Source organism: Vidua chalybeata, chromosome 7, assembly GCF_026979565.1.
Source record: "Vidua chalybeata isolate OUT-0048 chromosome 7, bVidCha1 merged haplotype, whole genome shotgun sequence".
NCBI lineage: Eukaryota > Metazoa > Chordata > Aves > Passeriformes > Viduidae > Vidua > Vidua chalybeata.
The window spans coordinates 16,618,022-16,640,900 of record NC_071536.1 but is presented as its reverse complement, the minus strand read 5'-3'; the positions used below and the strand labels follow the sequence as shown (position 1 = coordinate 16,640,900).

Sequence of the window (22,879 nt, the reverse complement as noted above, 5' to 3'; positions counted from 1 at the left end):
GGACTTCTGTTTTTTTCAGGAGGAAGCATCAAGGCTGCTTGACTGCTGTGTGACTGATGTGTACCAGTGGCTGTTCTAGAATGGTGTTTTTTTTTCCCCATTCACACTGTCTCTAACTGAGACATAATATTAGAAATACTTTGTTGGGCCACACCAATATAGTTTCTATGGAACAGTTTGCCACAGTGGCAAAAGGAGAGTGTTTGAAGTGAAAATGGGAGAATAAGCATCTGCATGGGTGGTGTACATGCCTCATCCTTTCAGTACCCACTAAAAGGTCTGTTCTCCCTAAGCTTGTCAAGTAACTTCAAATCTGCTCGTACTGCCTGCCTATGCAGCATCCAGTGGCAGCAAGTTCGAGGTTCTGGTTGTGTAAAGTATCTGTGTTTTGAAACAAGTATCCCTTACTGTTTTGCAGGACTAGGTGGATGATAATTCTTCAGCCTATCTACTGTGTTATTGATTTATAAGACTCAGTTATATCCTCTCTTGCATTTTCTTTCCATGCTTGTGGTGTCTTGGGCCCTTTAGTCTCTGCCTGTAAGGCCCTTTGGTCTTTACAGTTGTTCTCTGTACCCTCTCCAGCTCCACTAGATCTTTCTGGAGACAGGGACAAAAACTGTGCAGCACTCAAGGTGTGGATACAGCAGTGTTCTACAGAGCAGCAGAAAGAGATGAACTGTCTTCTTTCTTACCCCTGCCCAGATGATGCATAGCTCTGTGGGCTGCTGTTGTATGTGGTCAGTGAAGATGCCTTGATACTGACTACCTGTGGGATTCTACAAAATATGCAATCATGTTTTTCTTTCGTCTGTTGCAATTACCTTAATTTCCATGTTTTTCTGTCTGCTTTTTTTTTTTTTTTTTTTTTTACGGTCCTGAATTCCTATCAGTGTGATCAATAAACCCTGCCCTTTGCTTCTTAACTTAAACTTATCTTATCCTTCAGCCTGTAGAAGGGTCTTTTCTTCAGTGCTGTAGCAATGTATTTTCTTAAATAAATAACTTTTGGGATGAACACCTGTTGAAATATAAAGGAGTGTGTTCATTGTATCCCTTCTATTCACTTTCTGTTTTTACACCCTGATAAAACTCCAAGGATTAGTGAAACAGGATTCCCCTTTATGAAAGTTGTGTTGACTTTCCCTACAGACCATGTGTCAAATGATCTTTTTTATTATAGACTCTGCCATCTCTACAGGGATAGATGGTGCTTGCTAGTCTGAGCAACTGAAACTGTTTTTTGGAGTGTGTCTGTGGCAGGTGTTTTCTGGGGGGCTTCTTGCACCATCAGTGTGTGCATACAAAGCTTGCTTCCTGATCAATCATGCATTGCAGTAAACTAATTTCCTCTATGCTGTGACTTCTGTCTGTGTCTTGACTTAAAAGTTTTGGGGTTTCTGCTAGCTTTAGTTGTCCTTTGAGTAAGTGATTAAGGTTACCCTTGCAATCCAGCTATGATAGTTTGGCAATCCTAAGAAGTAGGTCTGGAGAAGAAAACACACCAAGCTGACCCAGGTCTCTGCCTTCATTGCACTCTTGATGCAAATGCACTAAACTTTCATTGCTTATTGCACTTTCCTCTTCTAAGGATTCACTTAATTTTTGTATGGATTTGATGAAGCAATAACAGCTGTCATAGGAGGAATGACTGAATAGTCTCTTCCATGCTGAGGAGTCTAGCTTGAGTTAAGGTTGTAGCCTTTTAGTTCTAGGATTAGAGCAGGGAGTTTGTCAGTAGAAGAGCTGGGGGGGTAGTTGAGGAAACAAAAAGAATTGATCTTTTTGTGTAACAGGTCACCCAGTTGTAGAGTTGGTTGCACCAGCTGTGAAGGACAGGGTCATAACTGGATTTACAGTGACTGAATCATCTTAGAGGCAAGACCCAGTTAGGTCTAATGCAATGACTCAGGTGAAGACTGTGGTAAGGATTCTCAGCTGCTGAAAGCTCTTAATATCAAAGGAAGATCTTATTTCTCCTCTCTTCTGGGAATACGTTTGCACACATAAACATGCTGAAGATGTGTATATGGATACAATTAGTAGCAGTAGTTTCTAGCTGTTTTCAGTGTGTCCCCAGCCTTCTGTGTTTTCACATGTGTTGCACATGGTCAAAAGCAGCTCCTCTGTCCCTTTGTCTGTAAGTCTGCATTTGTCACATGGCTAAGCTCTTGCCAAACAGTCTGTGCTGGAAATAATTTTACAGTGCTTGATGGATTCTGATGCATTTTGATGATGGAAGGGGAACCTCTAATACTGTTTCTGTTTCTTGAAAGCATAAGGTGTACTGAAATGGGTTTGTGTGTCAGAGACTGCTATTCCCATTGCAGTATGTCCTCTATCTGTAACCAGCATGTAAACTCAGGTGCTGCTTTCTACACTACTGCAAGGGAGAGACCTTTCTCAAAAGTGTGGGGTGGGATAACTGAAAAGCCTTATGGCCAAAGCAGTGATACCATTCTGACAAATGATTTGATTCTGTGTGAAGTAAAGAACACCTGAATACAATGAAATACACAGCTGCATGAAAAGTGAACATGCAGAAGCCTTGCAGGCTTGTAGGTAAAGAGTTTGATTTAAAACTTCTGTTTGTGCATACATAGAATTGAAAGAAGTGTATCTGACATACATTCTTTTAATTTAAAATGACCCTATGTAATATTGACTTTTCAGGTACAGATTAGGTGGTATGGTATTACCAACTTTTAAGGAATGGATAGAAAAAACCTTTGGAGCAAGTCTGGAGCACAAAACTACCTCTAGAGTAAGTAAATAGCTGAACCAGTTCCTTTGAACATTAGTCTTGGTGATAATCAAGACCACACTGTTAAAGATGATTCAGCTGTCACTGATAATTGATTTAAATATAACGTATTAATACTTCAAAGTTTTTGGAAAAAAAAATGGTGTAGAACTACTATGTGAAACCTTATATGTCTTAGCATGACTTGTGGTTTCAGGATAACTGGTAGTACATTTACTGAAATGAAAGTTTCCAGCACAGGGAGTTTTTTGTCCTACCTGTAGCTTGCATTTCAAGACTGTAGAAAGTGTTAGCCCAGAGGGAATTATTTATACAACATCAATGTTATTCATGATAACAGAGATAGAAAATGTGGGGAAGTTAAACTGTGACGTGTTTTTGGTGTATTGAAAGATGTCAAAGTTCTTACTTGACTGTACTTTTTATTTACATGTCTGGGTGCTGAAAACTGACTACCAGAATACTCAAGATTGAACTGAATGTTTTCAGAAAATAATACATTGGGAATGTTCTGGGTTTTGGGAGTCATAGATACTCTCCTTTTTAGAAAGAGTAACTTAAGTTAGAGTCAAGAGACCTGGCTCCCTAATTAGAATCCCCTTGAAGCTTCAGGTTCCTGACTAGATAGCTGCTAAAGCAGTATTGGAATCAGTGCTTGTACTGTGACTGTAGCAACCCAGCTTTGGGTAATGGTTGTACTCATCTCTTGGGTGAGTTCAAGATTGCATTTTCTTTGAAGCAAGTAATCTCATAAGGCCTGAAAACTTAAATGTTTCTTCAGTCTTCTATTCATCAAGACATTCTTTCATCTGCTGTGGATTACAGGATCTCCATCTGCCAATATGTTAAGAAAAATTAATCTGGATGTGTTTTTGTTGACCAGGGTTGGTCTTAACTGGCAGCCACTTTAACTTGCTGTGAACAGAGGTCTTGAGAACTGTTGCTCCCTTTTTACATGGAGAGAAAGGATAGAGCAAAGCAGAATTGAAGGAGAAGTACAGATTTTTTAATAATACCCCAATTCCACAGTACATCCTGCAGACCAGTTCCCCAGGATATCTGCCAGGAATGTTGAGTGCTTTTCTGTTATGTTCTGCCCCTGTGGTTTTAATGGTCTTGTAATGTGAGGCAGGCTGAGCACCTTGGGATAGGACTCTTTGGATTCTTCATTATATACTTGGACTTCTCATAGCAAGTCTCAAATACTGCTGCAGGTCCCTCATTTTCGTGGCTGTCATAACTCCAAGGTGTATTTCAAGTTGTCATGCTATGCTGGGTTTTCAACTTCTGCTATCACCTAAGCATGAAGAAACTCGGATATAGGATCAGCAGTAGGGAAGTGATCTCTTGGTTCATTTGTCATTCTGTGCCATCTCTTCCTGCTTCTGTCATGTAAGATTGGAGGGTTCCCTGTTGCATGTGACTTTTGTGTTTTAATTAACAACAGTAAATGTACCTGCTTCTGTGATCTTCAAGGTCTGTTGATGCTCTTTATTTTTTCAGGCCAGACTTAACGTAGAGAGCAATTTAAACCTAGTTCACATAGGTTTCCTGACTAGCTTTTCAGGATGCAAATTTTAAGATATTTCAGTCCTATGAAAATAAAGGTATTTTTTTGTTTGTCACTGAGCATAAGATTTTCATAGATAAGTATTAAATTTCTAATCTTGAAGTTTTAAACTAAAAGATTAAAGAACTTGTGGAAGAGTTATAAAAATGAAGATGCTTAAAACCATCTGCATAGAATTGTTATAGCTGTTAAGTAGTTCATGCTCTTGAGAACAAAGATCTTCAGGCACTTAGTATTCGACATGATATAAAATAATTCTGTCTATGGAAATCCATAAAGAAACAAAAGTTTGAAGTCTAAAATGTAAACACAGCTAGTGAGGGTTTTTCTTAAATTATTTGAAGATCTTTATTTGGTGCCTGTTTGTTTCTTATGTTTCCTGTGTTGCTGTCAGAGTTCTTTGGGCTAGCAAACAGCACTGTGTGAATGTGCATTAATAGCAGAATAGTCAGAGCAGCAGTTCAAGACCAGATTTACATCATGCTTACTGTGACTGGCTCCTAAAATCAAGGTGTCTCAGTAGTGGACTGCCTCTCACTTAACAACACTTAATTTCAGCTTCTGTGTTTGTAGATGACAAGATTAATATATTGGAGGGAAAAGGCTTTTTTTTTTAGCTGTCTGACACATTATTTCAATAAGTACAGCATTATCCTTAAAGCAAGTCAGGATGGCACATATGCTCTTCCAGAAGTCAAATCACTGTTAAAACTGAATTTTCATTATGTCATATGTTCCACATGAAAATTCTAACCCAAACTTTTGGCTATCCACTTGAACCTGTGAATGATGCCAGGTATCAGTATGGAACATCTCTTGCTGCTATTTCTTTCTGAATTATTCCTGTCAGTACTCTTATTTTCTCCATAACCTTACATAATTTTTGTAGGGTGGACACTCCATCACAATGATACAACTTTCCTGATAAGTTTAAATGTTACCTTCATCAACTCTCACAATGTTGAGACTAAACCCATTCAGAATAGACTGCTGCTGTTGTGGCAGATGGGAGACTATTAATCTCCAATTTCCTTACTGTTAGCTTGTTAACTGGTACTATCTACCAAGATTTTATCTTATTGGCAAATATATCAGCTGCTCTGAAGGTTATGTAGAGCAAAGATAGGCAAAGCTCTGTTCTAGGAAAGAAAATTTTGCTGTGTGAGTATACTTTTTGGAGAAGGCAAACTTCAGAAAATGAAAGCACAGTGAACTCCATTTTGTTATTCTATGTCTGGATTTGTCAAGAAGCATAGGTAGGGCTTGTCAAAGAGATGTCTTAAATTTCTTTGACTAAGTGGGACATTACTGCACAATACTTTTTGATGGTAGGGTTGTAAACGGGTTCTTTCTGGCATCTTTCCTGAGAGCTTTATAGCAAAAGTGCAAGTGCATTCTTGTCTTTGGGTTGATGTCAGTTCCTTTTCCAGCAAGGCTTCCATGGAAGAAGTGTGAAAGCATTGCACTCTTTTAACTAATTTTTGTTCAATCCCTGATTTTTAAGTGTATTTAAAATAAAAGATATGATGGTAAAAAAACTTCCAGTTCTGCTCTCAGACTTGACGGACTTTGTTAATAGGAAATAAGACGCTTGACCAACATTTTCTTTTGCAATAAGACTTGAAGTCAAGAATTTACATTTTAGTCATCAGACAAGCTTTTTATTTAATCAAAGAACTTTTTAATTAGAGGTCATTTTTGATAGAAGGCATGTTCCTTTAGAGAGATTATCCATATTTGCTCCATTTTTAAGGAAAAAAAAAGGCATGGTCTTTTTGGAATCTTCAAAGCACATGAGAGTCTTACACTTAATATTTTTTAATATACTGCAAAGTATTTTTTTTTAATCTGGATCTAGTAAAGAATTCTTGTTCTCTGAGTGGGTTTAAAAAGTTGACAGATGAACTGCATTTCTATGTGCCCAGTAATTGGAAGTGGAGTTCAGAAAAGAGAGTTAAGTGGTTGTGTCTACACTTTGAGAAGCTGCAAGAGTATTAGACAAGACCTGTTGGAAGAACTTGGAAGAATGGGCTGTTAGAAAATTTAAGCAGAGGTTTTCCCTCTGGACTTACAGAATCTTGATTTAAGGTCTGTTGGTAAGTCAGAATGTCCTGTGTACCTTCTTGGAAAGAGCACCTTTCCCAGCAGATTCTTCAGGACTTTAGATGGAGACACCTGTATGTATGTGACTCAAACATGGGTTTTACGGAATCTTTCTTATAGGTGAGGTCTGCTTAGTGCTTGTGTTATATCAGTCTATCTTTTGCCTAGCACTGGACTTCAGATTAGGCTTTGGTCCAATTTGGATTTAACTCTCAGGACATGACAGGAGGAGGCGAAGTGGGTTAGTGAAAACAGAACTGTAAGTACAAGAATTTGCAGTGTGTAGTGGCATTAGTATGTATTCTAGTACCTTGGGAAGTCTTAAAAAGAGATAATTTGTTCAATATGCATTCATAAGCTTATGTATTTCTCCATATTTATCAGGAAAAAGAAAGGTAAGAATGTGCTACTGAAATAAAACTTCTTGTGAGCAGAGTAGGATTAACTGGATTGGTGGTTTGAAGATGTGAAGAAGAACTGACATCTTTCTGATCTAGAATAGGTGTGTTTGGGTATCAGTCAGTGTTAGCCTGTTTTTCTTACTTCTGTTGTATAGAAATACTTTAAGAGTGAACCTGTCTTTAATGAATTTATTTTCTTGTATTGTAGGCATCCTTAAATGTTAATGATGTACCTCCATCCATTGTAAATGAAGAATTTCTTCAGGATCTTAGAGCCACTAAAATCTCATATTCCCAGGATGCAGAAGATAGGGTATTCAGAGCTCATGGTAAGAGAACTTCATTTGTATCACTGTGCTGCTTTTGATACTTTCTTGTTTGACCTTAGTAACTTATTGTTTGTGTTCCAGGTCACTGCCTACATGAGATATTTGTACTCAGGGAAGGAATGTTTAAGCGAATTCCTGATATAGTTGTATGGCCTGGTAAGTTTTTATTGTCTTCTTCTCCCTTCTGAGCTGGGAGGCCATTGTTTACTAAACTCTTGAGCTTTCTGGTCAGGGGAATACTGTCTCTTGGTTCACTGACTTCAGTCATCTTTACAGAAACTGGAGGAATTTTCTCATTAATGGTAATCATGATTGTTTAGAATCTGGACTGCAGGTTGTGTCTGTGAAATCCCATCATTTTTTGGGGAAGTAAATTTATTATTAGATATAGCTGAATTTTATGTTGACTGATTAATTCACCACTTAAGTAACCACTGTGTAATGTGAATGTATATGTTCAGCAAGAGCAGTTGTCAAAAATGGCAGTCTCAATTTTGGGTTCTGAAGGTGTACATGATGCTAGAAGGGTAGTGAAATGTTTGTATTGAAGACCTTTTGGTTTTTTACATGCTGTACTTCAGTTTAAAAAAAAGTGTAACACCTGTAACTCCTATCAGAACACTCTACAAAAGATCAAACTGGAAGAAAGAGCAGTACAATCTGAGTATAGGCTAGGCCTGCTTGTTTCTGCCTAGTGAAAGGATACAAATGCTTTTTTTTTTTTACTTGAGTCATGTGCCTCTGGTCACTAGGAACTACTCCATGTGAGTGCTACTTCAGTAATGAACCAAAAGGTCATTTGATCTAAGTAAATGTCAGTTTCTGTTCAGTTGTATGATTCCAACTCTTTTGTTACCTTTTATAACTTAGATAGCTGCACTGCATTAAAAACCCCAAAATTTCTTGTAAGAACTTAGTCCTACTCAGTTTTTCCTCTTTTATTTAGAGGAAAAAATCACATATGGGAAGCATGAAAAGAGGCACTATAAGATGAAATTCATTACTTGAGGCCAGGTGCTTGACAGTACTGGTGACTGTGAACAGTACTTGCCACAACTTCTATTTTTGTGTAGCTCCAAAAACAACTGAAACAAAATGATTGACTACCTTCATTTAAAGTATCTCTGTATGACAAGAGCAAAGTAGCTAGAGTTTGGAAACTATTTATTTAGTCCTGCTTATTCTTTGCTGTTTGTACAAACTCATGTATGCAACGTATTTGATCTCCTGATCCTTTTACTTGGCTATGCACAAGCATTTCTGCCTCCCTCTTTGACCAGGTACAGAATGCATCCTGAAAAACTAGATTTCATCAGCAACTCCTCTTCTGAAACTGAATATCAGTCAGGAAGAAAGAAATGTGCTGTTCAGCTTTCAGAAGAGACTTATTTCTCACTTGAAAATAGGCTGGACAATTTATTTTAATAAAAGCTTTATATGTGATTTGTTCTCCAAGATCCCTAGATGAATTGTTAACTGTTTGGTGGCCCATATTGCCCTGAGCATTTGCAGGAAGTCTCAATCCATGAGTAGAGCAAGAGACTGAGACTGTAGTTAGTTCTTCAAATGTAGAATTGTTTGAGGTCTGAACTTTACTCTGTAACTGGTACTTCTGAGCCCAGCTCTTAGTTGGTGCCAAACTTTGAAATGTCTTCCTTGCCAGTGTTAGAAAAGGGGCTGCTGCTTAATGAGACTGCAGTATTTAGTAATAAGCACAAATAACAGTATCAAGCACAAAGTCTGTTTAACTGTTTGTTCTTTTTTAGTTTGCCATGAAGATGTAGTTAAAATTGTGGAATTAGCCTGCAAACACAATCTCTGCATAATACCATTTGGTGGTAAGTGAAATTATGAAATCTCATAATTCTTTAAGGTTATTCATGAAAATGTCTTCAATTTAAATATGTGTTCTTCATTACTTGTGCTCTGTTCCCACAAGGTGTATAAATTAAGGGTTTTTGTTGCACTGTTGAAATTCAAAGTTTCAGAGAGGATTGTGGTCAAACGGTACCACAAAATTATTCTGATTTCCCTGTAGATGTTGTTCAATAGAAACTCCTGCAGCAAGGGGTTTACAAGAAGTGTTCCAGATACAGAGTAGAGCTAAAGGCGTGTACAATCTCTGTCCTTCTCAGCCTAAAGAATTCATGAAGGACTTCCAGTTTTCACTGTGGATGTCTTCTCCTGTAAGCCTGCTGAAGTAGCATTGTGAACTACCTTGTTTTGACATAGAGCTTGGGAAGCATGGGGTTTTGGCTTTCATGAGCTCATTCTGTGTTAAGGTTTTTGTCAAGAATTCTTAATTCTGTGGTATAAATCTGTGTGTTTTACTTGGTACTTGCTTATGCTGTAGTACAGCCCTTGCAAAAGAGCATTAACTATTTGAGAAAATGAGTGTTTCACTTGAAGATGATACCAAACTTTTGGAGCTGGTTCCTCACTAAACACTCTCACCGTGGCCAGATGCATCTGAAGGGCTGCAAAAGCTAAAAGTCAGATTTTAACTGTTAGTAGTAAACTGGTAGACCTGAAAGCAGCAATATTGACTATTTCTTGTTCACTGTATAGAAAGATCTTCAGGTTGTTTTCCAAGTTTGTTTCTAGTAAACTACAGTCAACTTGTGAAGTTATTACAGTAGTGGTTGGTATTTAAAGAAAGTGCCGCTTTTTCCATCACTGGAAACAAAGGTGATAGACCTCACTGCTCTTGCAGAATACTTTATTAGCTGGCACTTTCTCTGTACTTGCCATTGTCTCTTCTTCTCGTAGCCTGCTGGGGATCTTGAGGATCCTACCCTCTCTTTTCCTATGGCTATGGCAGTCTTGGGAAACAAAAGGCTTCTTGGAGGCTGTTCTGCAACACCCTATAAAGATACATTAGAAACTGCTTCTACATCTGATACTTGATTTTATCCTTTTTTTTTCTATAGTTAAAGCCTTTCAGTTTATTTTTTCTTTCAGATAAGTGTTAAATTCCTGTTCTAGGCAGACTTCTTATTCCAAGTTTGTAGGTTGAAGTGTAGTGTCTTCCATAGTGATAGCTAAAGAATATACAGAAACTATAGCACTCTCTTTCTCAAATGGCTTTGTAATTTCTTATCCTTTGTTTTAAAGCTCTGTGCTGGGCTTAACAGAAGCAGCTGAGATGGTCGCAGAATGTCGTGTTTGTTACTGAATGCTGCTAAAGAATTGTTCAGCTCCACAGCTGCCTTGATTTTGTGCAGCCTGGTCTGGGAGAAGGGGGCAGCCTTAAGAGGCTAATCACTAGGCTCAAATAGTTAACTTCAGTGGTCTTTCTTTATTCAGTTCTATATCAGAAAGGAGGGAGAGAAGCATTATATTGAAAGAAAAGCTACCTGATAATTTTATGATCACAATATCATTCCCATATTTGCAGGAGGGACAAGTGTCTCTAGTGCCCTTGAATGTCCTGAAGAAGAAAAAAGAACTATTGTCTCCCTGGATACATCACAAATGGTATGATCTCTTAAAGTTTTAATTTTTTTTAAATCATCCTACAGTTACTTGGGTAATCACTACAGAATGACATTTATTTCTATTCTAGAATAAAGTAGGGATGGAAATCAGCACCATGATTATTAAACTGGTACTCCTTCAGTTTGTTTTTCTGATATTAGTCCTCTACTACTTCATATGACCTGTATATAGTCAATAACAAAAAATCACTGTTAAGCCTTACAGCGGCTTTAAGTGATCCAACTCAGAGAAAGCTCCTCTCCTTCTATATTGGAATTTGTATCTGAGGATAAATGAAAGGCTAGGAGGAAGTTGTTATTACAAATTTCACTAGTTTTGCACTAGACTTCAAATTACTTAAAGCAAAGATTGATAAGGTGACCTAATATCTATAAATCAGCTTGAAGGATAAACTTCCAAGAAATAAGTGGGGTTTTTCTGTAGATAGCATCTTGAGAATGTGAAGTTCATAGCTTTATGGCAGTCTAGAAATGAAGTTCTGTAAAATTTATTGCTAGTTTTCATCTTTTCATTATGAAGGAGCTTTGTACTTTTAAAATGATGGATTTATGGCTACTTGGTAATGAGATGCTTCAGAAACAGCTCTGTATCTTTGATGTAAGGCTCTACTGCCTTCAAGTACTTGTTGAGCTTATTAACTCCTTTAGCCTTGAAGGTAAGACCTGGGGTTTGGCTCTGTTTTCTGCAGTGATTCTTCAGTTAAACAAAATAATTTTTTTCTGCAGAGATGGTACTTGTATGTTGAAGGAAACTCTTCAGGTATCTGTGCAGAATGAAATCCAACAAGTACACTAGTAACTCAGTCCTTCATTTGAACTCCTTGATTTATAGCCCACAGCTTTGACTTCTGTCAGGTTTAGGTGTGGCAAGGAAATGTGGTTAATTTTTGCTATCTTGCTTTTTTGTCAGCTAGATGCATAAATAAGCATTGAGTCAGAAAATAAACCAGTTTAATGTGTCTTGCATGACTGCCAGCCAGTTCTTATAATCATTAATGAAGAGAAAAAATTAAGGTGAAAAGAAGCATTGTCAAATTTAAAACATATGTGTCTCAGAGCAGTAAAGATGATTGCTGAAGCTTTACTATTTTAATAGACACTTAATGGTTATCTTTATTTTATATATAGGGTCCATATTGCATAAAACCAGATTTATACAGGCATCTGAGATCAGTTAAGCAGTTTATTTGAAACTGAAACAGCTGAAGTAGTTTGCTTTGAATAATTAGTTAGCCCGTACTTTGTGAGAGGGAGATTCCTGCAAGAGTTTTGATTTAATTCTTTCTGGCTTTTTTGCTTTTTATTCTGTAAACATCCCTGGTATAAATTGACAAATGTATGTGTTAGTCTGTTGTAGTGGTGACTTGATAAATTGAAACCTGTTGTGTAGCAGTTTGAGGTAGTGAAGAGCCTCAGCTTCCACTGGTGTAATAACTGGAGTGTATTAATAGTAAATTGTATGACTAAGCATGTTGATCCTATAGCATTTAGGGAAGGAAGTAAACAGAAATCTTAAACACTCATTCTTAGTTTTGATCGGCTTTTCAACAGAATCGGATTCTCTGGATAGATGAAAAAAACTTAACAGCTTGTGTAGAAGCTGGCATTGTTGGACAAGATCTGGAAAAACAGGTATTTTTATCTGGTTAAGTTGCTAGGGGTTTTTTTAAATATTTTTCTTAGGTATTGTTCATTTCTTGTCCAAATCATTGAATTCTAGCTTAATTCTTGTGTGTTTTCATGCAGCTGATAAGAATTACATGCAGTGGTTATGAACCTACCCTTCCTAATATATGACCAGTAAACATGCAAAGCCACAAGTTCCTGTGGTATAGAGAAAACCATGAGCTAAATGAATCGCTGTAGACAGGATGTAGAAGTGACTTTCAGTCTTTAAGGCACCATGTACAACAAAACATAGTTAATGATCCATGTTACATGGTATACTTAAATACAGCTGTTGAACATGATTGTTATCAGTTGGTCAGTGCAAATTGATTATCTCAAATGCACTAATGCAGTTATCACTTAATGTGAGACTGCTTGGCCTTTAATTCTTGTTGTTTGACAGCTTTGGTGTTGTAATTCTGAGGGCATCCTGTCAACCTCAGGTGCTGTGCAGATGGCAAGGCCAAGTTAATGCAGAAAAATGAGAAACAAGTGACTACTTAATGTACAGGAATGCATGATCTGCATCACAAGTAGTTGACAATGTTGCATACAGGAAGCCCAACCAGATGGCTGTATATTCAAACATATCTCTCCTTGAGAGAACTAAGTACAGGCAATTTGCTCAAATTTTCTGCAGACCTGCTGCATATCACATTAGGATAGAAGGAACAAGAGATTAAGTGCCTTATTTATTGGCAGCATTTGTATAAAGTTGGCACTTACTTAAGTTATAAGTTCTTTTTGCAGATGTATATGAATTTGCACCTTGTTTTGAACAATAGAGTTCTCAGTTTTAAACTACGGGGGAGGAGTATTATAGGATGATACATAGCACAGGTATGCACAGTAGAAGCAGAATCAATTTGCATGTCATTTGCATATCCAAGATAAAAGTTTCATAAATGGGTGTGTGATCAGGATGCTTATTTAAAAAAAGACAAAAAACCCAAACAAGTATAAAATATTGTATTTGGAGTACTAAGTTAATGTAGGATCTGTAGGATGTATTTTTTATTTTCTTTCTTTAGCTTGCTGAAAGTGGCTTCTGTACAGGCCATGAACCAGACTCCATGGAATTCAGTTCACTAGGAGGCTGGGTAGCAACACGAGCATCAGGCATGAAAAAAAACATCTATGGAAACATTGAAGATCTGGTAAGTAGCTTTAATACTTGTTATAATTTTTCTGTTCAGATATTTAACTTTTATAATGACTCACAGTGGGAGAGTAAATAGTGGTTCTTTGTGTAATACAGTTTTGGCATCAAATCTTGACTGAAATGCTTGTTTCCTTGCTTTTGGTATTAGTACTAGTAATCCTTATCACTGACATAAGAGTAATTTTCATTTGAGCACTCACTGACTAGCTTAAGGAATTGTTACCCTGTCCTGACTCTGGTGCTGTCTTCTACCATTTTGGACTCTTTATTAATCCAGTGTAATAATCCTGTCAAACTTCCAGAAGTCCCATGTTCTCTCCTACTTCTGTCTACCTGAAGATGTCTAGCTGAACTATCTGACAGCAAGCCAGCTCCCCACCTTCCTACATGCCCATGGCTAGCAGTATTTTTTAAATCAGTAGGCTGATTTAATTGACCGTGTGGGTGCACCGTGGTGAGACCTAGTGCCACCACACAGTCTGTAGGAATCCAGAGGAAAGAAGCAGTGGACAGGCAATGGCAGTATTCTACTCTTGAATTTGTTTTAGTCATTAAAATGGTTCAACTTTATATAAACTCAGATAATTTTTTGACTTGTAAGCATACTTTTTGATTTTAAAGTCTGCGTTTTCTGTTATAACAAATACATTGAATATATTGAAGATAAATCATCACTGCTCAGACTTTGCCTGCCTTTTTGCTTCAAACTTCCAGCTTTCTCTCATAATTTGTTTAACCCTTAATGTGTGAATTTTTTCCCTCTTTCCTGCAGCACACTTTAGGTAATGTATCCATGTTACCTCAGACTTTTCCATCAGCTCATAGTTTAGACATATTTGTTCTGTGCACAGATGTGACACTTCACTGTCAGTGACAGAGGCTGGCAGGAACTACACAGTTTTTATTCAGTAGACCTGGCTGAAGTAAAACTTGTAGCACTTAAAAAGTGTCATCATTCCCCTGCTGCCTGAATGGTATTGTTTTGCTTGTACTGGGAGTTGTGAAGCAGAAGACTTCTCTATTATGGAAGCATAACTTCAGGCTAAAACAGCTTCTGAAATTTTCATTAGGAGGAAATAGGATTGAAAATTGATTCAGAACAGTTCATGAGTTTCAAAATAGCACAGTGAGAATAATTCAAGGAAGTGTTTTACCTTTTGAGGAACTTTGTATCTTGAAACCGTATTAAATAAGCTGCCTAAAATCCACTTACTGCAGAATCAACAGTTCATAAATTGCATATAGTGAAAATTACTTTAACTACCTGTGCTTGAAAGTTTTAAAGCCATTAGCTGAAATTCAGTAATTTTGCTTCGTTTAAAGGCATCAGTAAAGCAAAGCTGAAACTCTGCCCTTCCTTAGTAGAAAATAGAGGATTGAATTGAATAGAGGATTAAAAAAACCCACATGTAGGCTCTATTGCATGTGCCTGAATGAAGCTGGAAACAGTAACATTGAAAATGTTTTGTAAAAAACAACCTTCTAGCCCTACATGTGTCAGTCTTATGGCAGCTTTTATATTGACAATCTATTTCACAAAGTATTTCACTACTTCTGTCTTTCCTCCTAACTGAAATATTTCTGTAGCAATTAACAACTGAATTATAGTAGCTTTATCAAGCAGCAGTTCTAAAGCAAAACTTAAGCAAAGTTTAAACCCTCACTTTTTTCCTCTGTAGTACGATACATATTCTGGATTAAAATCCTGGTGTACATAAAGTTCTATCTGTGGAGTTCTACACTGAGAAACAAAACAGTTTTAACTGGTATTGCCTGGATGTAGCCACCAGTTGATATGATTTGTCATATAATGGAAACTATCTGTTGTGTGGAGAAACCACACTGTGTCAAAATAATGGTTGGTAACAGTTCTTGGGGTTGCCTACAGAATGTCTAAAACCCATAAAGCCAAACTGTATCAAACTTAATATGTTTTGTGGAAAAAAATACAATAAAAATATGTGCTTAATGTTAGTATTGATAGTCATTGCACTTTGTTTAAACAGGTGATTCATATAAAAATGGTAACTCCTAGAGGAATAGTAGAAAAAAACTGTCAAGTACCTCGCATGTCAACAGGACCTGATATCCATCACTTCATTATGGGATCTGAAGGTATAAACAGAGTAATTTCAAATACTGCATCTTAATTCAGTTTCTGTAATGCTTGATCATTTGAGCATCTTTAATGCTGTGGCTTCCAGTGTGTTGATGGGTGGCATTGTGCAGGCATGAATTTCTTGTGTTAGAATAAAATATTGAGACCTTAATTAGGACTGGGAAGTCGCAGCTTTTAATACTGCTTTAAATGGACCTGTGGAGTCAGCCTGCAAGTCTAGTAACAAAGAGCATGGTTTAGAGAATATATTGTGAGAATTCACCATGTAAAAAGTAAGGAATAAATCACCTTCTACTGCAAACTGAATTTTTGTGATGTCCGATTCATGTTAACTTAGAGCATTCTGGTAAATGTTAAGTTGGGTAGCTTGCAAGCAGTTCATCTTGGAACATTTTGCTCAGTTTTTCTCCTCTCCTGAAGGAACCCTTGGAGTGGTTACTGAAGTTACAATAAAGATTCGCCCAGTCCCTGAATACCAGAAATATGGCTCTGTGGTCTTCCCCAACTTTGAGCGAGGGGTGGCCTGCTTGAGGGAAGTGGCAAAGCAGGTAAGGAAAAGCTGGATGTTGACTTCAGTCAAGGACTCATGGATTCTAGGGGTGTATTGATGCTTCAGTATTTCTGGCGGTGGATAACCAGGAATTTGAGGTAGGAATCTCATGTGTATGGTCCATGAAATGCAAGATATGGCCCATGAAATTACTCAGTTGAGGACTGAGCATGTTATGACTTTGCTTGGTATTCTGAGCCAAAATGTGGACAAGCCTTTTAATGGCTTGTTTCAGTAGGAGTTATTTTCATATTGCAGCCTGAAAAATTCAGCTTTGTATCTACTTCAGCTGAGAATTTTACGTTCAGATTCATTAGGACTATGTAAAATGGACCAGTGTTTAAAGGAACTGAGTTGCAGCATACATATAAAAGGCAGTTGAATTCATGGCTTTGAAGTGGTAAAGGAACAAAAGGAATGCAATGGAAGGATATTGCCTGTGTTTAGAAATCACTGCCTGGAGCACAGTGACATGGGCAGATGAGATGGATATTTCCAAGTGGAATTGTGCTTACACTGTAGTATTTAAATAGAGAATAGTGTAGGCAGATTGTTTCAGGTAGTGAAGTACTTAGATATCAAATTCTGTAGTACTTTTCCACAAGGCTATGCATCCAAACAAATCTTAATCTGGCTAGCCTCTTTCTCCACTGACTAACTTTCCTCTGCTCTGTACAAAACATACCAAATTATATATATGAATGGTAGAATGTGCCCTGAATTGGGGAAATAACTTCAGAAATGTTTTAATTAATGCCAAACTAAACACAGCTTTACATTTTTTCCAGTGATTGGTCTAAATTAATGGCTTAATGTTCCGAGCTAGATGTTCAGACTGGTATGTGAATGACATGTATATGCTAGTCAGCAGCACTTGCCAGTTTTTCTGTCATGCTTCTACTGCTAGTGCTTGTCCTTCCTTTTAAAGGTACCTAAGCAGACTTTTTGGGAATGCTTGATCATATGGCTGATCAACATTTAAAACCAGTTAAGGAACTCCTGTGTTTTCCTTATCTATGGGCTTAGTTAGAGGGGAAAAAAGAGGCACTATTTGCCTCTTAATGTTGCTCCATGTCTAAGCTTCTGTTGCTGCTGCTGCTGCTGTTTCTCTGCTTACTTAAGCCTGAACTACTTATTCTCTTCTGTTGCCCCTCGCATCAATCTGAGTAGTAATTACAGTGATTGCTGTCTGAAAAGCTCTTTTATGGATCTGTCCATTTTAATGTAAGAATAATCAGCCTGTAGGTAGTGGGTGGGTTGGTCTCATTTAAAACCACTTCCACAGCCTTCTGTCGACCTGCCTGGTGAGCTCCCTTAGATCTTCATGTTTTCTTCCTCTTGTGTCCAAATACATATTAATGATATTATGAGGAGTGAACATGTCAAGTGAAGTGAAAGAGCAGTACTTCCATATCCATGTGATTAGATGATGACTAGCCTAAAATTCAGACTTTGTCATATTCCTCTGGCCATACATTTCATTATGACTGGACAGGGCCACCAGTGAGTATACGATGTAGGCATATGCATGTCCAGAGACTTACCTAAGTAAAGGCAGCTGTTCTTACAGTTTTTCAGATTCCTGTACAGTGCAGAATCTAGATTAGACTCAAGTACAGGTTTTGATTGCAGTCTGACAGCAGAGCATGAGTGTGACCGGTCTAGCCAGGATGAAGTCACCTTTTTTCATAGCGGCATGTGTGGTGTTAGCTTTTGTACTTGTAACTAAAAGAGTGTTAACACACCAGTGTTTTAGTTATTGCTAAACAATGTGTACACAGTGTCAAGGCTTTTTCTGTTTCTCCCTCTCTTCCCACCAACAAGTGTGTTGGGAGCAGATAAGAGGCTGGGAGGGTACACAGTTGGGACAACTGACCCAAATTGACTAAAGGCAGATGCCATATAACATCATGATCATAAGTAAAATAGAGGGGGGTGTTTCATAGGGGTTGCCATTGCTTGAGGATTGGCTGCATATTGGTCAACTGATTGTAATTGATTGCTTTTTGAATTGTGCTTTTGTGGGGTTTTTTTCCCCTTTTGCTTACCAATCTGTCTTCATCTCAACCCATGGGTTTTTCAGCTTTTGCCCTTCTGATTTTTCTTCCCCATCCCACTGGGGAAGGGGCTGAGTGAACGGCTGTGTAGTGCTCAGCTGCATGCCAAGGTGACCTTCAACAATTAAACTTTTTCAATTAATTTTTAGTATGTGTGTATCTCTGATTACACAGAAAGATAAGCTTAATGTACTAAACAAGTGTACTATCTTTAGTGCATATGCCATTTTATAAAAACACTCAAAATGTGAAAATCAATGGTTTCGGACTATTACAGTGTTGGCTTGAGGTTAAACTGAAAATTCTCAATGCATTATATGTAGACATACCTAGTAGATGTTGCTATTCCGGTGAAAACAAGCTTATAGTCACCCTGTTTCAATGATGGTGATGACCAGAGGTCTCTGGTATCAAAGTTTGCTTTCTTATATGCTATTTTGAAATGAAAATTTGATTGTAATTAATTTTAAAACCAACTATGTACATAATCTTTTTTATTCTTCATTCCTCTTACTCCTCTAACTTTGCCTCCAAGAGATGTGCTCCTGCATCAATTCGCCTTGTCGACAATGCACAGTTTCAGTTTGGTAAGTATGTAGATCGTCATGGAGTATCATCTGTTTCAAAGGGCTTTTTAGTAGCTTAAGTCTGTTTTGGGTAGTAATTCTTTTGCTCAAATTTAGACAGAGGGCAGTGAACCCAGAGTTCAAACTCCAGACAGTGCCAAACACGAGTTTCAGAAACAGAAGCCTGTCTTTGGGGAAACGCTATCAACTACTTGAGTCAGTAAAGAGCCATGCTCTGCCTATAAATGAGATGGGTGTTCTGCTGTTTCCTTTCTTGACATTTAGTCTGTTGGTGAGATTGAAACTCTGGAATCGCTTCCTCTATTTTGCTGTAAAGGAGTAGAGATTCTAGTTTTAAAATATAGTACTTGAAACATTTTCTTCCTAAGAGTATTAATGAGAAGTTGGTTATGAAAAAAAAATCAGAATGCCAGCACCTTATTTTCAAGGTAAGTTGGTTGGTTCCTTTAAATTTCATGAAAGCATCTCACAGATTCCTTAGAATTAGTAGGTTTTTAAAAAATATTCTGATATCATAATGTTTGATTGGGAGAGAGGTAGTGACATATTTGTCCAAAGTGAGCTGTCTGTTTTCAAAAAAAGATCAGGTGTTGTAAATGCTGTAACTGTGTGCAAGTAATCTAAGCTGTTAGGCTTTAAGTATTGAAAGTCAGTGAAGCTACCAGAAGATTCCTGAAGACAAAAGATTTTGTAAAATTTCAACTAGTTCAGACACCTAAATAGGACAATGTCAGATATGCAGAACAATCATTTCTCAGTAATTCCTAGGGAAAGCTGTCATCTTCTACCAAATTTGCTGGAATTTAAAATATGTTCTAGCTCAAGGCACTCTCATGGAGACTCTTAAGTTCCATGACCCAAAAGCTAATAGTTTGCAGAACTTGCTGAGACCATGCTATTTTGATTGTACCCAGAGGATGAAAATAGGAAGTGTGACTGACCTTGAAAACCTCTACTATGATACTTCAACAAGTCAGAATTTCTGAAACTTCTCTTGCACAGAAGCTTCAGTGATGGATCTCAGCTTCAAATGGCGTTAATATAGTGGTGTTGAGAAAGCTGAACTTCATTTTTCAAATCAGGGAAATTGTGATTTGTAAGAGCTGAGAGGCCCAGCAAGCCTTGCTGCTTGCTTTGCTCACTCTTTTTTGTTACACTATTCTGCTCGGACATGCCCAACAGAAGCCGGTGCATTTCTTTTTCTTTTTTATTTGGGAAGCACAATTTGACCAATTGCAAGCTGTACACATAGTTTCAGGTGTGTCAATATTGATTTTTCTTGTAATAATTATTAAGTAATTTTTTAGATTGTGGTTTAATAAATTCATGTTGTTTCATGATTTCTCTGTGCTTACTGAAGTGTTCTTGTTGGTGTCCTTTTGGGGTTTGTATCTGCAGAGGGACTTCCTCTTTGCTTAAGAGGAAAAAAGAGCAGTCAGTTGTTGAAGTTCATGTGTTATTCAGGAGGAAATGCTTTGTGAAGTACTTTAGAAGGAAGTATCATGTAAATGGTGCATAACTTTTTATGAATTGGGCTCACAGCATGTAGGCCAGATGCCGGGCTGCTAAAGTGAAGCAGTAATGAGAGTTCAGAAGTTGTTTGTGACTGAAAACAATGGAACAAACAGTAAAAGACTTTCATCTCAATTAAACCCAGTCCTGAGGCAGAAATGTTAATTTAACAGGCTCCAAGACACCATTTATATATCCTGGTAATTTTAGTTCCCCATTTGTCATTAAGGAAGCAATAACTAGCTTTATGTAGAAAACTTCACACAAGTGATATAAGGAAAAAAATGCTTAACTCCTAACTTCCACCATTTTTGGCTGTTTGTTTCAGTGGTTTTGGTGTAACTTTAAAAAAAAAGTCACTGATTTTTGCTTAGTTTTGTGGTGTAAAAACTAATGAAGCGCTCTCTTAAAAATTTTCCACATGCCATAGGCTCGTGAAATCTAAACTAAGGCAGCCTTAATTGAAGTGTCAAATATTTGTGCACAGTTGTACATATGTCTTCAAAAAATTAATGAAACTTTTTCCTAAATCATGTTCTAAATGAGTAGAGAGTATGATCTTTAATTTTGATAATCAGAGTGCTGCGAGCAATTCTAGTAATTTTGACTACCAATCTATTTTTTATTTGCCCCTTGAAGCAAGACTCTTAAGAGCACTGTTTGCCTTAATATGCCTTTTTCTGCTTTTTGCCAAAGGTCATGCTCTTAAACCACAAGTTGCTTCCATTTTTACATCGTTTTTGGACGGACTGAAAAAGTTCTACATCACGAAGGTAATTTTGGGGTTTTTTATATTAATTTGAATTTTGCACGATAGTCACAAAATTCAAGATCTTTTGGTAAACTGCTTCTAATGCAGCTGAGTTTAGCTGATACTACAGTGTAAGAACTTAAGGCTCTAAAGGTGGTTTAATTCAAATGAGATTGTGTTTGAGGAGTTATTCCAAGAGTGCTGTTGTCACTGGTCATACCTGGTATGAGATGAATGTGCTTTGTCTAACAGTAACTTGGTGACAGGGGAAGACTGGAACCACTTTACCCAGCTTGCAGACCAGTGATAATCAGTGAATACTGATGGAGTGAGGCCCACACTCTATTATATTTTCATCTTCCTAGATTTTTGCAAGACATGATCTAACTTGCTATTACAGTGAGCTAGAATTTTACAAGATCCTCAAGATATTTGGCAGATTTTCCCATATAAATTGTTTTTTTGTCTTTCTGGAATTCATTCCTTTTTAACCTACAATGATTTGATGCTAAAATTATGTCACCTAGGCTTTTATATTAAATATTTTATCTTGTTATTGATTTTTCCTCCAAATTACCTAACTAGAGAGTTACTGTGAATATGGGTATTCAAACATAGAAAATTTCATTATTTTCCAACAGTGGGCATACTTCTGGAAAACAGTGACCTGTGCTGATTCTGCTGCTTTTTCTTGGATTATTGAAGTGGGAAATAACATGTGTCTGAGATTTCTTTTGTTAGGGAATACATATTCTGTTTAGAGATAGCCGAAAAGATTTTCTTTCGCTCCACATTCATGATGGTCATAGTTTTCTTCCTGCTTTTATAGCTGATAGGGATAGTTGATAGAATACAAATGTCTCTATTGCTCAAAGCATTTAAGTTTTTTTTCTATAGCATAGGTTGTGCCTATCCTGCTTTTTAACAGGAGGAAATAGGTGACAGATAATTTGTTATTTCCGTTGACCTGTCCTGTCAAGGAAAAACTTAAGTGTTTTGGGAGTAAATGTTGAAAGACTTTTTCCCAATCATTCCTCTTAATTGCAGCAACACTTACTGACCAGGGCATATGCCATGAATTTGAAAAGTAAAAACCTAAAAACCTATATTCTGCCACATAGACTGTGACTAACGGCAAGTTTGTCTCTCTTTGCAGTTTAAAGGATTTGATCCCAACATACTGTGCGTAGCTACCTTGCTCTTTGAGGGTGACAGAGAGAAGGTTCTTCAGCATGAGAAGCAAGTCTATGATATTGCCACCAAGTTTGGGTATGCTTTTCAAAGAACATGTTCAGTATGAAGCTGGGAATGAACTGTCCAGGAAAAAATTGGACTGCCATATTTTTTTAGAGGTTACTGTATGGATATGTTCTCAATTTAGTACTTTGAAGTGGCAGCAGTCAATTAGCTACTGAATGTTCCCTTTGATACATATGGCTTGTACTAATTCACAGGTAACTTTACTGAAAAATTTCAGCTGTCTGTGTATTGCAGAAAAATATTTGCTAAATATAGAATGAATGTTATTAAAATGGGAACCAGCCCTTTTAATTGCTTACAGGCATGAAAGCAGCTTGTTTTGCAATCCTAGACTCTATATTTTGACTACAGAAAGGGAGAAAAAATTATAAGGGTGATACTAAATTTTTGCAGAATTCATGTGAGTATATGAATACAAGAAACTTGTTTAGTTGAAAGAGTGCAGTGATTTTCTGTCCCACAAAGGGACAGGAAACACTCATTGAAGTGGCAGGCTGAGTAATGACCAAGCATTCCTTCTGCTTTGATTAAGTGGGATTGATTAAAGCC

At 37.3% G+C, this 22,879-nt stretch overlaps 1 protein-coding gene across 8 annotated transcripts in view; it reads left to right on the top strand.

The window, feature by feature from the left end:
* The window catches only part of AGPS (alkylglycerone phosphate synthase), a 77,272-nt gene that overhangs the window by 38,933 nt on the left and 15,460 nt on the right, over nt 1–22,879 (top strand). For 7 of the 8 annotated variants that reach the window (XM_053947062.1, XM_053947063.1, XM_053947060.1 and 4 more), the window contains 12 exons: nt 2,674–2,764; nt 7,047–7,167; nt 7,249–7,323; nt 8,934–9,005; nt 10,565–10,644; nt 12,216–12,296; nt 13,364–13,489; nt 15,501–15,609; nt 16,034–16,161; nt 18,756–18,807; nt 21,016–21,092; nt 22,227–22,339. In XM_053947062.1, coding sequence (XP_053803037.1) covers nt 2,674–2,764; nt 7,047–7,167; nt 7,249–7,323; nt 8,934–9,005; nt 10,565–10,644; nt 12,216–12,296; nt 13,364–13,489; nt 15,501–15,609; nt 16,034–16,161; nt 18,756–18,807; nt 21,016–21,092; nt 22,227–22,339 — 1,125 coding nt within the window. The remainder of the gene's footprint in view (nt 1–2,673; nt 2,765–7,046; nt 7,168–7,248; nt 7,324–8,933; nt 9,006–10,564; nt 10,645–12,215; nt 12,297–13,363; nt 13,490–15,500; nt 15,610–16,033; nt 16,162–18,755; nt 18,808–21,015; nt 21,093–22,226; nt 22,340–22,879) is intronic. The other variant, XM_053947066.1, reaches the window with a different exon arrangement.